At 43.4% G+C, this 17,350-nt stretch overlaps 4 protein-coding genes across 6 annotated transcripts; 2 read left to right on the top strand and 2 right to left on the bottom strand.

The window, feature by feature from the left end:
• The first annotated feature begins 1,838 nt into the window (after window positions 1-1,838).
• Window positions 1,839-6,807, top strand: LOC130522561 (retinol dehydrogenase 7-like). Of its 2 annotated transcripts, none has more exons than XM_057027074.1 (6): window positions 1,839-1,857; window positions 2,264-2,396; window positions 4,252-4,566; window positions 5,269-5,527; window positions 5,604-5,767; window positions 5,874-6,807. In XM_057027074.1, exons 3-6 carry the CDS (start codon window positions 4,254-4,256, stop codon window positions 6,068-6,070), a joined length of 933 nt encoding a protein of 310 aa, XP_056883054.1. In that variant the 5' UTR covers window positions 1,839-1,857; window positions 2,264-2,396; window positions 4,252-4,253; the 3' UTR covers window positions 6,071-6,807. The 2 variants fall into 2 exon arrangements, with proteins under 2 accessions (XP_056883054.1, XP_056883053.1); XM_057027073.1 differs by having other exon boundaries at window positions 5,838-6,807.
• Window positions 6,808-7,241: 434 nt separating this feature from the next.
• Window positions 7,242-9,862, top strand: LOC130522560 (retinol dehydrogenase 7-like). 2 transcript variants are annotated; one of them, XM_057027071.1, is made up of 5 exons: window positions 7,242-7,425; window positions 7,814-8,128; window positions 8,320-8,578; window positions 8,670-8,833; window positions 8,936-9,862. In XM_057027071.1, exons 1-5 carry the CDS (start codon window positions 7,257-7,259, stop codon window positions 9,151-9,153), a joined length of 1,125 nt encoding a protein of 374 aa, XP_056883051.1. In that variant the 5' UTR covers window positions 7,242-7,256; the 3' UTR covers window positions 9,154-9,862. The 2 variants fall into 2 exon arrangements, with proteins under 2 accessions (XP_056883051.1, XP_056883052.1); XM_057027072.1 differs by having other exon boundaries at window positions 7,315-7,369.
• Window positions 9,863-10,556: 694 nt separating this feature from the next.
• Window positions 10,557-12,122, bottom strand: LOC130523436 (ATP synthase subunit beta, mitochondrial). The gene is made up of 7 exons (XM_057028747.1): window positions 12,041-12,122; window positions 11,753-11,937; window positions 11,516-11,674; window positions 11,324-11,446; window positions 11,032-11,244; window positions 10,751-10,952; window positions 10,557-10,654 (listed from the first exon to the last, which is right to left on the bottom strand). Exons 1-7 carry the CDS (start codon window positions 12,120-12,122, stop codon window positions 10,557-10,559), a joined length of 1,062 nt encoding a protein of 353 aa, XP_056884727.1.
• Window positions 12,123-12,163: 41 nt separating this feature from the next.
• LOC130522559 (ATP synthase subunit beta, mitochondrial-like) lies at window positions 12,164-14,945 on the bottom strand. The gene is made up of 8 exons (XM_057027070.1): window positions 14,757-14,945; window positions 13,765-13,938; window positions 13,514-13,688; window positions 13,278-13,399; window positions 12,990-13,174; window positions 12,753-12,911; window positions 12,555-12,677; window positions 12,164-12,475 (listed from the first exon to the last, which is right to left on the bottom strand). Exons 1-8 carry the CDS (start codon window positions 14,857-14,859, stop codon window positions 12,179-12,181), a joined length of 1,338 nt encoding a protein of 445 aa, XP_056883050.1. The 5' UTR covers window positions 14,860-14,945; the 3' UTR covers window positions 12,164-12,178.
• Window positions 14,946-17,350: the final 2,405 nt, after the last annotated feature.

Here is a 17,350-nt window from a genome sequence, read left to right as displayed (position 1 = left end):
TTCTGGGTTTGAAAGCACTAAATCCTCTTTTTGAATGAAGAATTTCTGGGGGTTTTTAAATATAGCGATGCAATCTTCTCCCCTTAGCAAGGTTTCAGAACAGGTTGCTGTATTTTCGGTCTGGTCTTGTGTTTGTACGCCCAATATTTCTCCACAGTGATGAAAGATCTTTGCTCTCATGTGCAGCTAAACACATCTGCCGTTTGTTCTGGTGGTCTTTATAGAATGAAGGCGTGTATTCCTGTGTGAATCTGCCGGTATTTGAACACTTCAGGACTGTGACCTCATCAGGGAGTTTTTCAAAGATGGGCCAGGCTTGCGAACAAACTTGATTTCTGTCTTTGAGTTTGAAGGAAGTCCTTGAAATAAATCCATGAGGACACACAAGGTGATCCACACTGGAAGCTGTCAAATCAACAGCCTTTCAATGATTTTTAGAAACATTGTATAATCCTCAAATGCGCCGTCAACTTGGCCAAACTGGTCATTTGGTAACAGCAGATGAGAGTTTTCGATGATTTCAGTCTGTATGTACAAGCGCCACTCGAAGGCTATGAACCATATGCCAATCTGCTCCCAGAGGAAGACTTCTATGAGGTTTAAATTTGACAGTCTTGTCTGGTTGTTTGTTTACTTGATGCAGACAACACTCAGTTATTATCCCAGCTTGGCTGCCAGCCAGGCATGGAATACCAAACCAGAGGCAGTCTAATTGAAGCAGTTCCAACACGGACAAAACGTTGTCTGGAACTGAATGGACAGTAGGATGGATTTGAAGGACTCTGACTCTTCATAAAGACTGCAGAGATTAATGGGACTGAATTAACTTTAAGGAGAGTTTTGGCTTCAATTCTTACATCGTAATCACTTTTAAATCCAAGCAAGATGAAGTTTCACATAAAACCGTAATAGATGTTAATGTATAAAGCTAATTGCAGAACAATTTAAAGTTTAAATGGAGAAAAACTTTTGATTTGCAGTACAACTACGTGTATTCTGTAGCATCAGTTGTTACTACTCCAGATTAGAGAGGAGTAGATTCAAAGGTGTTTGCACTTGAGGTTATTGCCCCTTCAGGTTTGACTTCCTGGTCAGTTTTATACTGTACCTGTCACCTTATCTAATAGCTTTTAATCAGAGTCTGACTGTTACACGCACACACACACACACACACACACACATACACACGCGTATACACACACGTATGCACATTTGCACAAAACCGATTCATCTGTAAATCTAACCCAAATGTAATGTTGAAGATCAAGGTCTTCTGATATAAATGTCCTTAAAATGCATATTTACAAATTTAAAAAGTTACAATCAAAATTGTTTCAAGGCGCTTTCCAGAATCCCAGGGCCTGACCCCAGACAAGCAACAGTGGCAAGGAAAAACTCCTCTTTAACAGGAAGAAACCTTGAGCAGGACCAGAAACCTTGAGCAGGACCAGGTGTGTGTGTTTATGTGTGTGTGTGTGTGGTGTGTGTGGTGTGTGTGTTGTGTGTGTGTGTGTTGTGTGGTGTGTGTGTGTGTGTGTGTGTGTGTGCATGCGGTCATTCACAGCTGCTTTCAATGCGGTCAGGAAACTATTGTATCAATAATTCCCTTTTTTGGATGAATTTCTTTTGAAATTAAAATTAATTTTATTACTTCTGTTGGTGCGTTATTTATTCTAATATTATAGTCACTAATAACTCAAAAACAATTGTTTAAATGTGCAGGAATTGTAATATCATGAAGAGAATTGCTCTGCGATTGATGGCAGCGTCATGGTGAAAAGCACTACTGCCACCTTGTGGTGAAAATAGTTAACAAACACAGATGGAAAAATCGACATAAAAAGGGAAGCGCCTAAGGTAGGAATTTAATGGCAACTGTAAAAGTGTAAAATAAGTCACAACCAATTACAGGTTAATACAATAGAGATAATGATATCCATAATAACAATAGTGCATTTACCCTGACACAGAATTTGTCTTTAGAGCTTTGGACAACTCTGTGTGACCATACTCAACGATCCGTATGTCTTGAAATGCTTGCTCTGACAATCGTATATTTAAATTTCATGATCCAGTTTATATATCTGCTTGAAATTGTACTGTCCCGCCTTATACTATTGAAGGCAATTTGCAACTGTTTTTATGTCGTCAACATATTTATAATCGATGTCAGCACTATATTTAGTCAGATAATGTCGTTTTTAGTGGTATTTGTATGCGCCGTTTTCGTGTCTGCTGAGGCTATTCCATAACGCGCCGACAGGCGGCACTAAAGGCCTTCTTCAGACTCCTGGGAGTGTTGGTGTGCAGGACTTTACTTTATGCAGAACATCTGTTATTCAGTCAAAGCTTGAAGGAACAACTCGATTCATTCCAAGCAGACATTTGCGACGAAGGTAAGACTTTTTTTAAAAATGATAATCACTATAGTAGTCAGTTAGATGGTGAAATAAGATAAGATAAGATACTTTTTATTGTCAGTTCACTCCATATTTTGAACATACAGATTAACTGAAATACTCTCTCTCTAGTTTATCATGCTGTAAAGTAATGAGGCAAAAACGGATAAATAAGGTGCCAAAAACACGAATGTACATATAGTGCAATACAATGAAGTTGGGCAGGTCGCTCGAGTAATACAGTCAGGTTCCTTGTTTTTCCCTCTTTGTGCCAATTTCAAGGGTTTGTGGAGTGGTCGCTCTTCAAGTCCAGATGTTTAAGGGGGGAAGGGCACATGTGGGAGGGGGACAGGGGTGCAATTGCATTTCAGCAGAGTTAAGGTCCTGGGGCAGGGGGCAGGAGGTGGGGGAGGTAGTGGATAGAGTTCAGCATTCTGACAGCCTGGCGGATAAAGCTGTTTGACAGTCTGGTGGAGCGAGCCTGAAGGCTTCAGAACCTTCTCCCTGAAGGCAGGAGGCTGGAGTCGGGGTGTGAGGGGTGGGCGTTATCCTCAACAATGTTAACTGATAATTGTCAGAGTAAAGACCCTCTTTAGAAGCCATGTCACGTTTGAGTTGCTTAATGTCTTCAATACTAAACCTGAAATGCTTCCAACATGTCAAGATCTTGAATCATCAACTTTACAATCACAATTACAATTACAGTTACAATTTCCTTTTTTAATTTTAAACTTTTTTGTTAATCAAAGATTTGTGTCGTTACATGTATGTTGCATTTTGACTGTAATAAAGTCCTCAAATAAAAATAAAATGGTAGTTGGTCAGAGCAGAGCTAATATAGGGAGTGAGATTTTATTTTTATTTTTTTTTAAAAAGGGAAAAACGAGCCAAAATTATCTTAATTAAAATTATTTGATGCCTCCCAGTCTTTCAGTATTATGGTATATGTTGCTTGGGGACTCCTCAATAAAGCAGTTCTTCGTGCAGACGACAACTTATAACCAAAATTTGCGTGCACCAGGGCTGCCCAAGCCCAGTCTTCGAGGGCCGCAGTCCAGCCAGTGTTTCTGTCCAAATACTGGAGACAACTCTTTCACCTGCGGGATCAGCGGGAGATTATTGTCTGGCAGGACACTGTAGTATATACATCATACCAGTAGGTGGCGGCAAAGAGTCGGTCTTGCATAAACGTATTGTTGACGAGCAACAATGCAAAGCTTTACAGTGGATTGATGATGAGATGGAGTTTATGCGCAACCCCAAAAACGGATCCGCCATTGTGAGCTCTCCTACTGAATGTTCTACACACACCCACTAGCTGCCTTCATGGCTGATTCAAGAGTCTAGTGGCTGAGGCTGACTCATATTTGAGCCCTGAAGGCAGCCAAAAGGAGGATTAAAAACACATTATGAAATTGCCTGCAAGGTTCGAAGGCTAACAATCACCCTCGCAGTTGATGTTGTCAAGCAGCTAAACTAAACAGCTCCTTTACTAAAAATACTCACAAGTATACTAATTATGTCCTCTTCTCGAGACCTAAAAGTGCAGCTGGGTGTAATTTCAAAATCATCCGCTTTCATCCAATTGTTACGTCAATGGGGTTAAGAAGTAAGGGTCAGACCAAAATTAGTTCAAGTTCAGGGCATTCCAAGTACTGTTGTATTATGTCTATGTAACAATTCCACCAGTTTCCCCTATTAAATCCAATTTTTGGTTTGATGTAAAGAATTCACTTTTAACAGCAGAGTCATGCATGTGGCTGCATGTGAGTGACTAAGTGTTTACACCTCACAGCATTGCGTCACGCCAGTTCACACTCCTCTCAGTTTAACCGTGCTTGCTTTACACCAGTCATGTACCTGTACCTCCTGGGCCTGCTGCTTTTCTACTACCTGTACCGATGGATCAGGGAGCTGCCCAGAGTCCCCGACAAGGGCAGCAAGTATGTGTACATCACCGGCTGCGACTCTGGCTTTGGCAACCTCCTGGCTCGTCATCTGGACAAGCAGGGATTCAGGGTGATCGCCTCCTGCTTCACCGAAAAGGGGGAAGAAGACCTGAAGAAGTCCTGCTCCGGTAACCTGATTACAACACACCTAGACGTCAGGTCGAAGGAGAGCGTTGCCAAAGTTGCAGCAATGATCAAGGACAAAGTGGGGCAGCGGGGTGAGTGCGGTTACAACTGAATTTTAGTTTTGTACTTTTATAGTTTAACAACCGCAACAAAAATATAACCAAACTCTTAGATGAGGTGATAAAGCTGAAACCTGAGTTAAAACTGCACACACACATGCACACACACACACACACACATTAGCGGTACTCCTGCAAGGTCTCCTACACCTCGAAACAAAGAGAACCGGTTTGTCCTGTAACCAGAGTAGCTAATGATCGTTGTCTTCAGGAAATAAAACAACAAGGATTTTCCAGCAATGCTCTAAATTAGCTCATTCATTCATCCCAAACAATGCAGAGGGGTGCGGGAGCTGAGCTCTGGGGTCAATAGGATCATTTTATACATGAATATGCTTTTCAAACATTGATGCTTGTGCATAGAGATGAACTTGGTATCCCTCAGGTAACATTGATGTTTGTCGGGGAAACGTGTCGAACTTGAATTTTGTTTCCTCTTTATAGAACATCTCTGTGTGTGTCTGTGTGTGTTTGTTAATAATAGTTGGTGGTAACACTTCCATTGCTTTTAGTTTCTTTTAGAAAATGATTTAACCTTATAAATAAAAAAAACCTCCATCCCAGCAACAATGCCAGGTGTCTTCAGATGACTGGTGTTGAATTCAGTCACAGTTTGAATTCTTTACAAATTGAAGACTTACAAATGGCATCATGTCCTCTGTGTGATCCCCACAGGTTTATGGGCTGTGGTGAACAACGCAGGCGTGTCCGTTCCATCAGGCCCCTGTGACTGGCTCACCATTGACGACTACAAATCCATGCTGGAAGTGAACCTAAATGGCGTGATCTCAGTGACCCTGAGCGTCCTGCCGCTCATCAAGAAGGCCAGAGGAAGGGTGGTCAACGTGGCCAGTGTAGCAGGGAGGGTCAGTATCAGTGGAGGCCCCTACTGCGTCTCCAAGTTTGGCGTCGAGGCTTTCAACGACAGTCTCAGGTGAAGCATCCTTGAAAGACCAACAAGCGTGCAAATGCTCAATGGGAGTTTTCAAGACTACGATGTTAATCATCAGGTTGAACATGGCGCCGTTTGGTGTGAAAGTCATCTGCATTGAGCCCGGCTTCTTCAAGACAAACATGTCTGACCCTGAACTGCTTAACAACAATTTTAAGCGGCTGTGGGAGAAGTTACCTCAGGAGGTTAAGGACCAGTATGGACCAGACTTCTTACCAAAGTGTGAGTTTGAATAACCATTTTGTGCTTTTCTATATACTTCTATTGATTTGTTTGCTGTTTTTGTTTCTAGTGATGAAGGTCATATCTTGTACTATTCCTAATAAAGTTGACGGAGACCTCATGAAGGTGGTCAGCTGTATGGACCATGCTGTAGCCGCAGTCCAGCCCCGTACCCGCTATTCCACAGGCTGGGACGCCAAGTTTTTTTGGCTGCCATTGTCGTACATGCCAACCTGTGTTGGGGATCACATCATCGGGAAGATGGCCATTCCCATTCCCAAGCAGGTGCCACCCTCTCTTTGATTACCCACAGCTAGCATCTCATGCACCGGTCAAACACAGTCATGTAGTAGGTTGATGTGTGGTTGTAAACACAAGTCCTGTCAGAGCTCCGCGTGCAGATAGACAAACAAAATAGACGGGTAAGAAAAACTGTGTTCCTAATGGGAGCATGATGTGCTCTTTAGGCACTGTAGCCAAATTACACACCCAAGTTGTTGACTAGGAGACATTTCTGACAGGACTTATGAGACAATTTCAAGTGGTGAGTTCTTTTTTTATTATACTGGTTGTGATTTTTGTTTCAGGCATTTATTGCAGTTTAGTATCATTTTCTGTGATCTTTGTACAGTGAATGGTTCTGTATCTGCACTCGCTTAATTTTTTTGGCCTGATCAGATGTTGTTTTCCTTCAAAGTTATTTAGCTTCATTCCTTAACACTGAATAAACTGAAGGTTTGTGACTCCCACACCTCGGACTACTTGCATGTAAAGGGCAGTAAAACTAACGCAACATATAAAAAAATTAAAAAAAAAACATAAAAAAAGGTATGCGACTAATTTCAAGCCTTAGTCTCACATTACACATCTGATTTTGTTGGTTTCATTTTATTTAGGTCAATTCTGAACTAAGATAAAACCTGAACCAGTGAGTCTGAATTTAAGAGAAGGGAAGGAAATTAAGCTGCTGCCACCTTGTGGCAGAAAATGAAATGTTTTAAATGCCCCGACACACCGGACAAATAAAGTTTGGTTCTCGTACTTCTTTTTTATTTGTGCTTTATTTTTCCATCTGCCCGTTTTAGAAATAGTTTACCTTCTCTGCGAGAGTGCCAGGGAATTAACTTTCTTATTTAATGCATAGGGAATTAATTTATACTGAAATTAAATTTAAAAAGAAATGTCTTTAAGATAAGTTTATATAATATGTGTATTGAAAGCCATCTAATTCCGTGCTCAGGACCTGTTCAGCGTTTATGGCTTATTGAACTTCAGCTTTTTAACAACTTTGGCGGCCGCTCGGTGAAATTTAAACAGAACTTTTCAAGATAGCAGAAACTATAGTGAGCGAATTAATTGGTGTTCGTTTGCTAACGAGCGCGAGACACCGACCCGTTCCAGCTGTGTGGTCGATGACGTCACCCGAGGTGGCGCTTTGACTCCCGAGGCCACGCCCACGACCGAAACGTCTGGCAGCGTCACCGGATTCATGTTCGCCCCCCGAACTGTGGGTGGGAGGTTTCCTTCCACAGGCCGCGACATTTTATCCCACGCCTACTCTTATCAACCGTTTCAGACCGTCGATAAAGTCGTTTGCAGCAGGTTTGTTGTGGTCATTACAGTATTAAAGGGGAACTCTTGGTTTGCTCGGACACAAAGTGAGTGGTTAATCGTTTGCGAATACTTATTACTTACTGTATAATACTTATTAATACTGTATTATTGGTTGCAGTCAGGAAACCGTCAAAGCGTTTAAAGTGCTATTTTTTTCTGCTGATACCAGAGCAACACTTAAATCTGCAAACCCTAGGAAGAAATGTTTGACCTCCTAACCTAATGTTCCGTTTCCTGCATATTCAGCATGTTGTAGTCCATGGATCATTAAACAGTTTACTGATACTTTGTAAATAAATAACTACAATTGTATTATTTGGCTTGATCTGAAATTTAAAGTAAATAGGGTACCATATGGTATCCAAAGTTCACTGTGTTGCGTCACACCATCATATAACTCCTCTCAGTTTAACTGTGCTTGCTTTACACCAGCCATGTACCTGTACCTCCTGGGCCTGCTGCTTTTCTACTACCTGTACCGATGGATCAGGGAGCTGCCCAGAGTCCCCGACAAGGGCAGCAAGTATGTGTACATCACCGGCTGCGACTCTGGCTTTGGCAACCTCCTGGCTCGTCATCTGGACAAGCAGGGATTCAGGGTGATCGCCTCCTGCTTCACCGAAAAGGGGGAAGAAGACCTGAAGAAGTCCTGCTCCGGTAACCTGATTACAACACACCTAGACGTCAGGTCGAAGGAGAGCGTTGCCAAAGTTGCAGCAATGATCAAGGACAAAGTGGGGCAGCGGGGTGAGTGCACGCTGCTGCCTTAACTTCTATTTCAGGCTGAAACATCAACACCAGCTTGACTGTATTAAGTGCGGCGTGACATTCTTTGAATTTTTGTAGCATTAACCCTGAAAAATGAGCCGCTGGTGGCTATTGTGAGAGCTGTACAGTTGCCGAGATTGGGATTTTAGGTAACTCTGTGATCCTCGCAGGCTTATGGGCTGTGGTGAACAACGCAGGCGTGTCCGTTCCATCTGCCCCCTGTGACTGGCTCACCATCGATGACTACGAATCCATGCTGCAAGTCAATTTGAACGGCGTAATCGCCGTGACCCTGAGCGTCCTGCCGCTCATCAAGAAGGCCAGAGGAAGGGTGGTCAACGTGGCCAGTGTGTTTGGGAGGGTCGCGGCCACAGGAGGTCCCTACATTGTCTCCAAGTACGGCGTGGAGGGTTTCAATGACAGTCTCAGGTGAAACATTAACTCAGTGACTCATTTATGTGTTCACAAAGTTAGCAAAGAGTTAATACCTTGCACACAAGCACTTACGATGTCCTTTTAGGTTAAATATGGCACCCTTTGGTGTCAAGGTCCTCTGCATTGAGCCAGGCTTCTTCAAGACCAATGTGACTGATGTTGCCATCATCGGCAAAAGTGCCAAATCTGTGTGGGACAGATTACCCCAGGATGTCAAGGACGACTATGGACCGGAATATTTACAGAAGGGTGAGTCTCAATCATCTGTTTTTTCTGTGTATATATAACATACATAATTTAAGTGTGTTGCATTATATAGATATGCTACTCAATTTTATTTCTCCCTCCTAGTATTGGATATATTGCCAAAAAAGCTGGGTGCCTTGATCGACGGAGATCTGATGAAGGTGGTCAGCTGCATGGAACACGCAGTGGCTGCTGTCCGGCCCCGGAGCCGCTACTCGCCAGGCTGGGATGCCAAGTTATTCTGGCTTCCACTGTCCTACATGCCATCGTGTGTCACTGATTACATTTTAAACAGAGAAGCTATTCCTATTAGCAAGCAATAAATAGATCTTTGCATATCTGTTTCTAAATGCTGCAAATTCCTCAGAAAACCATGAATGGAACTGAACTTTGAACTCATTTTCAAGAGAAAAAAAAGCATTATTTCTGAAGTAAATTTTCCCCTTTCCCCCAGTACTCTGTATATTCTGGCATTCTGCTTGGCAAGTTTTTTTTCTTTGCTGACCTTAACTGGGCACATTTTCATGTTATCTGCAGAGAGATAGCGTCGAGTGACCTCAAACTTTGACAGGTGTGCGTGCACAGTTGAAGGGCAATAGAAGATGGTCTGCTCCCAGCTATTATTTAACCTGCTTTGTGTTAACTGGAGTTTTGGCAAACACAACTATATCGGTTGCATAAACTATAATCCAAACACACTAATTAGACAGTTTTCTTCCACTTCAGGGATAAAATATTTACATGTGTATGAAGCCACTGCAGCAGATTAAACTGTATGTGTGACAAACAACCTCTGGACCTAAATAACTAATCTGCATGGTCATGAAAAAAATGTATGTTCCCTGGAAGTTCACCGATGCACAGAAAAAAATAGGGAGTGGGTTGATAACAGGTAATCTGTTTGTCTGTACTCTCACCCTTTGATGGTAGCAAATATTTCACACTAGAAGTACAACACAATAAATGGAACATGTGTTTCCAGCTGCTCATGGGTCCCCTCGGAGGAATAAAACTGGTTTTGTCAGTACAGCACTTTGTTTTTTGTTCCAGGACAAAGCATTTGTGGACATTTTTGTCCAATGAGCTCCTCTCCTGTACGGCCCCCGGTAATTCTGAGCTGGGGCTGCATGTGTTTAGTTTTCCTGAACCTTTAACCTTGCTTTTCCCTCCAGTCAGTGTACTTTTCTTTCATTCCAGATTTTTAAAAAAAATACAAATATAACTTCAGGAAAAACAGGTCTACAGTATAAATTAGAATACAAGGACACATTTAGCTTATTATACCTGGCCGATATTCCCTCTCAGCAGTTATTGGTGTAGAACCTGACAACACTAGAAATGAAGTAACTGCCTCTTAGTTGTTGTAGATATAAATGAGTTTCAAACACCTCTCTGTTTGTCCACCCTTTATTTCAGTATAACAAACTCAATTAGAAGTCATCAAGACTCTGGAACGCCACTTGGTGGTAAGTGGCACGAGTCAAGCACTTTCATGACCCCAAACAAGATATTGTACTACAATTATTCAGCCACTGAAAAGCAATAATGGCGAGATGTTGTGTAAAGACAGTGTTTTATTCCTTTCATTGGAAACATTAAATAGAACTTTCTTTCAGGATGACAAGACAGGTACATTTGCATTTTGACATGTTTTACAAACCAAGTGCTCCTAACCACTGGACCCCAATCATTTTGTTCTCTCATCTCCTCAAAACAATTTGGATATTTATGACTGCTCCTCAGCCAACTTCTTGGCCTTCTGAACAACTTCCTCGATGGGGCCAACCATGTAGAAGGCCTGCTCTGGCAGGGCATCGTACTCGCCTGTTGGTGGGAATTTAACAAAGAGGTTAAGCCAATGCAATTGGCCTTAGTAACCACATTTATTAAATCATAGATCAGAAGTGTCACCACACTTACCTCCAAGGATGCTCTGGAAGCCCTTGATGGTTTCCTTCAGGGGCACCAGTTTACCCAAATGGCCAGTGAAGACCTCAGCAACCTGGAAGGGCTGGGACAGGAAACGCTGGATCTTGCGAGCACGGGCCACAGTAAGTTTGTCCTCCTCAGACAACTCATCCATACCCAGAATAGCAATGATATCCTGCAGGGACTTGTAGTCCTGTGCATAAGATGAGGAACAGATTATTTATAAAAATCCAAAGGTTGGTAAATGCTAGAAAAAGGAACAAGTCTCCAACCTGAAGGATTTTCTGCACACCACGGGCAACGTCATAATGCTCAGATCCGACAATGTTGGGGTCCATGATACGGGAGGTGGAGTCCAGAGGGTCGACGGCAGGGTAAATACCCAGCTCAGCGATGGCACGCGACAACACAGTGGTAGCGTCCAAGTGAGCAAAGGTGGTGGCGGGGGCAGGGTCAGTCAAGTCATCAGCTGGCACATAAATAGCCTGAAAGAAAGTTTCAAGACCCTCAAAGTTAGTTTAAGGGTTGAACAGAGCTTCAGATCTTGCTCCATATGCCAGTTACCTGCACAGATGTGATTGAGCCCTTCTTGGTGGTGGTAATTCTCTCCTGCATGGTACCCATGTCAGTGGCCAAAGTGGGCTGATAACCCACAGCAGAGGGGATACGACCCAGCAGGGCAGACACCTGAGAATCGACAGCACGGTCAGTAAAATCTGCTAATATGCTTTCAAACGGCAAACTCCTTATGCGCACCTCAGAACCAGCTTGTGTGAATCTGAAGATGTTGTCAATGAAGAGCAGCACATCCTGACCCTCCTGATCACGGAAGTACTCTGCTACAGTCAGTCCAGTCAGAGCCACTCTGGCACGGGCACCGGGGGGCTCGTTCATCTGTCCGTACACCAGGGCGACCTAGCAGCAGCAATCAGCAACATGCTATGTTAGCTAACCTCAGGTCCCCCAAAATTTCTTCAAAGAAAATAATTTCACCTTGGAGGTTGTGTCCTTCAGGTTGATGACACCAGACTCAATCATTTCATGGTACAAGTCATTTCCCTCGCGGGTACGCTCCCCCACACCGGCAAACACGGAGTAACCACCATGGGCCTTGGCCACGTTGTTGATCAGCTCCATAATCAACACAGTCTTGCCTACACCGGCACCGCCAAACAGACCTGTGACAACAAGAGGGCAGGATTACATGGAGAAAACCACAGGTTTCAGACTATCCAATCAAATCGAAAATACCAAGCAAATCCATGAAATTTTGATACTAACCGATCTTTCCTCCCTTGGCATAGGGGGCCAGCAGGTCCACCACTTTAATGCCAGTTACCAGAATCTCCTGCTCAACGCTCATGTCGGTGAATTCAGGAGCCTCAGCGTGGATTGGGGCAGTTCTGGTGAAGTGAAGTTTTAATAAATAAATAAATAAATAAATAAATAAAAATAAAAAATCCAAAGGTTGGTAAATGCTAGAAAAAGGAACAAGTCTCCAACCTGAAGGATTTTCTGCACACCACGGGCAACGTCATAATGCTCAGATCCGACAATGTTGGGGTCCATGATACGGGAGGTGGAGTCCAGAGGGTCGACGGCAGGGTAAATACCCAGCTCAGCGATGGCACGCGACAACACAGTGGTAGCGTCCAAGTGAGCGAAGGTGGTGGCGGGGGCAGGGTCAGTCAAGTCATCAGCTGGCACATAAATAGCCTGAAAGAAAGTTTCAAGACCCTCAAAGTTAGTTTAAGGGTTGAACAGAGCTGGGGATCTTGCGCCATATGCCAGTTACCTGCACAGATGTGATTGAGCCCTTCTTGGTGGTGGTAATTCTCTCCTGCATGGTACCCATGTCAGTGGCCAAAGTGGGCTGATAACCCACAGCAGAGGGGATACGACCCAGCAGGGCAGACACCTGAGAATCGACAGCACGGTCAGTAAAATCTGCTAATATGCTTTCAAACGGCAACTGCAAACTCCTTATGCGCACCTCAGAACCAGCTTGTGTGAATCTGAAGATGTTGTCAATGAAGAGCAGCACATCCTGACCCTCCTGATCACGGAAGTACTCTGCTACAGTCAGTCCAGTCAGAGCCACTCTGGCACGGGCACCGGGGGGCTCGTTCATCTGTCCGTACACCAGGGCGACCTAGCAGCAGCAATCAGCAACATGCTATGTTAGCTAACCTCAGGTCCCTCAAAATTTCTTCAAAGAAAATAATTTCACCTTGGAGGTTGTGTCCTTCAGGTTGATGACACCAGACTCAATCATTTCATGGTACAAGTCATTTCCCTCGCGGGTACGCTCCCCCACACCGGCAAACACGGAGTAACCACCATGGGCCTTGGCCACGTTGTTGATCAGCTCCATAATCAACACAGTCTTGCCTACACCGGCACCGCCAAACAGACCTGTGACAACAAGAGGGCAGGATTACATGGAGAAAACCACAGGTTTCAGACTATCCAATCAAATCGAAAATACCAAGCAAATCCATGAAATTTTGATACTAACCGATCTTTCCTCCCTTGGCATAGGGGGCCAGCAGGTCCACCACTTTAATGCCAGTTACCAGAATCTCCTGCTCAACGCTCATGTCGGTGAATTCAGGAGCCTCAGCGTGGATTGGGGCAGTTCTGGTGAAGTGAAGTTTTAATAAATAAATAAATAAATAAATAAATAAAAATCACACCCAATTTAAAGCATCTGAAGAATCTTTGAGAAATGTTTTACCCCAAAATAAAACTTACTGTTTGGTGGAGATGGGACCCCTCTCATCAATGGGCTCACCGATGACATTCATAATCCTGCCCAAGGTCTCTGGGCCGACTGGAATTCTGATGGGGGCACCGGTGTCCAGAACCTTCTGCCCACGCACCAGACCTTCAGTACCATCCATAGCAATAGTGCGCACAGTGTTTTCCCCTGCACAGTTGATCATTATGTTAGTAAATGCACAAATGGTTAAAACCGTTTTAATATGATAATTCCAGGGTCTCACCAAGATGCTGAGCCACCTCCAAAACCAGCCTAGAATCACGGCCGGCCACCTCCAGGGCGTTGAGGATGGGTGGGAGGCCTTCATCGAACTGGACGTCGACGACGGCACCGATGACAGCAACAATACGGCCATTGGCGATGGCAGCAGCGGCTGCAGGTGCGACATAGTCTCTGCCTGTAAAATAATGCAAACGATTGTGCATTAGGTGCAGCGATAGTGTTGAGAAAACATTTAATTCCCTCCCTTCAAACGTCCATTTACTGAAAACAACCGGATACGGGGAGTAACGAGGGCACGACTGACCACTGTTTCAATGTCAACCAACAGCTGAAGGCCAAAATACAAAGCTGCATGTACTTTCAATTATTGTTCAACGTTTGCAATAATCACGATTACTTGAAAATCAGTTGATATAATTGCTCAACTGTCCAACAAGACGCAGAGTGGTTAAGGTTAACGCGGACAGTGACAGATGAATGAAATGCTAATGTTGCTAAGCCCGTTAAAGGTAATCGCAGGGTTTCAGCAAGAGGATTTCATTTACAACGCTGGATTTAATGTCTCTGTACTATAAATACGATTTACATTATGCATCGGCATTCCTCCCAAACTGTTACATTTTGCTTATCTTTCAGCCAGACATTTCGGCAGCGCAGCTTGTGTAGCTAATTTGGTAGCATCCGCTGTCACACCGCCGCATGTCATTACACAAAGGTCATTGCTTGTATCTCGTCAAAAATAGAGCCGTGCCATTGATTTTATAATAACATCAGTCAAGTACAAGCAAACATGCACACGGCTGTTCGTGCAACACGTTAGAAGGACTCTACGAGTTTGAATTTCCGATTTTAATGGTGAGGCCTTCTACTGCGCACGGCTGAGCCAGCGTGTAGCTAGCAACAGCTAACATTAGCAGCGGTCCTGTCCTCTGACAGACATCCCACCTGCAGTCTTACGATTTCAGATAACGAAGTTAAGCATGCATGACATACGTGAAAGAACGGATGGAGATCCGACAAGGGCCTTCAGGGGCTGAACCCCAGGCTTCAGAGCCTGTAGAGCCCCGGTGCAGCAGCGTCCCACAGCTCCCAACATTGTCAAAATGGCTGAAGGTGGAAAGAGACAGACGAACTTGCGGCTTTATAATGAATAACTGGCGAGGCCAACTGCGCATGTGCGTGACGTTAACAGTTTGTACTGCGCATGCGCCGAACGTACTCATTTGACATTGTGTCCTCTACGGTGCCTGTTTTAAAGTATCTGTGGCTCCATTGACATGTCCGACAAACGGTTACATTTGAGCCATACTGCCCACAATTCATAAATGTATACAGAGAAAAATATTTGGAATACATTTAATTATACTTAAGGTGGAATGGAAAAAGTTTTGTATTGCATTGCTAGAATTGTTGTTCATGACATTTTTCCCCCTGTCTGCACTGTCTACAGAAAACAAATACAAAAACGTTCACAAAGACTGCAGCTAAAAAATAGCTAGAAAAAGTGTTTTCCAGATTCAATAAACACAGATAATGCATCTAAATATATAGCTTCATTTACACGCATTGTCAGTTGACGTCAGTGTATCCAAATACTTCAAATTAAAATGCAATTGGCTAAATTTTTACCAACTACATTAAAATTTTAACCAACTACATTAAATCAGTATTAATCACAATTAAGTTACAACACAACAAACTACTGGCTAACTGATAAATGCATAGCAGGAAGTTGTAATAATTTTGTGTGTGACTGTGTGTGTTGATGCGTGGAAACACAGCTACATTGATCATAAAAATAATACCGTTGTTACACAGCCCCATTCACACGCTATTCTTTTCCTGATACAGGGCAGCAACTGAGATGTGTGTGTGAACACAAGTTTGCAATTAAAAGCTGTCACCTCCGGGTGATTGGAAACATACGCCACGTTCAAATATATGGATTATTCAACCTACTTGTATATACTTAAAAAAAAATCATACTTGCAGTTCATTTAGTAGTGCACAGTATATATATAAAATCAAAATACTGTACATCATTTGAAGACTTGGGCCGCAAGAAGTTACAATAAAGTTCACTAGAGGGCGCTGTTGTACAGAGGAGAAAATCGTGTGACAGCTGTTGCGGGTCTGTGTGCGTGTCTTTCGCTGTAATTCAGCCTCAGTTCAGATCGGTGGTGTGTGATATCGTTACTTCTGCCAGCGAGGTCATGTTTTTACCTGCCTGTTGGTTTGTTCAGAATACTGGAAGGAATTCAGTGGTGTGAGGAAGGAAATAACCCAAGAAACGGCCCATTAAATGTGTAGAACTGGATAAAACGGAAGGACTTAAATGTAAGGCTGTTGACCTTTGGCTGAAATATGTTCTTAGATGGCCGCTATTGTAATTGTTTCTGGTGTCACATACCACCCATCCATGCAGCCCAAGTCATTGTGCATTACCGTGCACATCTAAATGTAAAGTCTGTTGAATGACAACTGAGGGTCCCTTGTGTAGGCTGTAGAGGTCTCTATCACTGGATTATTACACTTACATGTTGGAGTTGGCAAAGTCTGTCAACACCTCGAGACACTTGATGCCATTTATTGATTTTTTTCTTCAGGAAATCGAGCTCAGAAATCCTGGCAGCCCTGACTAGTGCCTTTTCCTGCGTGTTTGGGAGGTTGTGGCTTTTGTTTCGGCAACTTCATGATGAGGCTTTCCAGCAGACCAGGCGATGCAGGAAGGAACATGTTCCTCAGCAGCACCCGATGCTGCAGATGCCAGCGAGCTTTCCACTGGCGTCATCTGTCATTAGAGAAGCCTGGCGAGCTGTATCACAGAGTAATCTTTTGAACCTTCGCTGTGCTTGAAAACACAACAGTAACCTTTGCAAATGCTAACAATTCCAAATAAATGCCACGCCTGTGCATAATCCCACTAATCACATATTTTGACAGGTGAATATTTCCAGCATGCTCAGTGTGAGACTTGTTTTTATTCAAGGTGCCCAAAAGGTGAAGAAACTGAGGTCATGATGCTTGAGACAAATGCAGCACTCAACCTGAATTCAAAATTGATGTTTGCATCCACTTATAGGTGACGTCCTCAGAGGGCAAAGCCTAATCATGTCAGAGATCTCCTGACATTTTGTGTTGCTCACTACAAAGCTGACCTCTGCAGGTCAAGCAGCCATTGAATGTACAATTCCATCTAGCACTGGTAGATTCAGCTCATCAGCAAACACCTGAAGAGGATCACACCTTTTTCACATCAGGGGAAGTCACAGTTTCATGTAGAAGGACTGTTCAAGCAAAAGTCACAGCAATGATGCACCACAGGCGTAAGTGGTGGCTTTCTACTATGTCCCAAAATAAAGTGTCAATCTTGCTTTATTCACCCACAGCACACACTATTTTCTCAGTAAATTAAACAGGAAGTAGAGGTGCCGTGTCCTGTATTTTACTAATGTGATTTGTGTGTGTGCGTCTGTGTCCCCTGTGCTTCTCCTGTCAAGACAATATTTAATTATATATAAACTCAAGGAATGAGCATCAACTATTTAGTTTCCACAAACTGCTCCTATTTGGAGCACAGTTCTGTA

The sequence above is a fragment of the Takifugu flavidus genome, chromosome 3 (assembly GCF_003711565.1).
Source record: "Takifugu flavidus isolate HTHZ2018 chromosome 3, ASM371156v2, whole genome shotgun sequence".
Taxonomy (NCBI): domain Eukaryota; kingdom Metazoa; phylum Chordata; class Actinopteri; order Tetraodontiformes; family Tetraodontidae; genus Takifugu; species Takifugu flavidus.
Note: the sequence above shows the minus strand (reverse complement) of the source record. Positions and strands in the feature narration are given on the sequence as shown.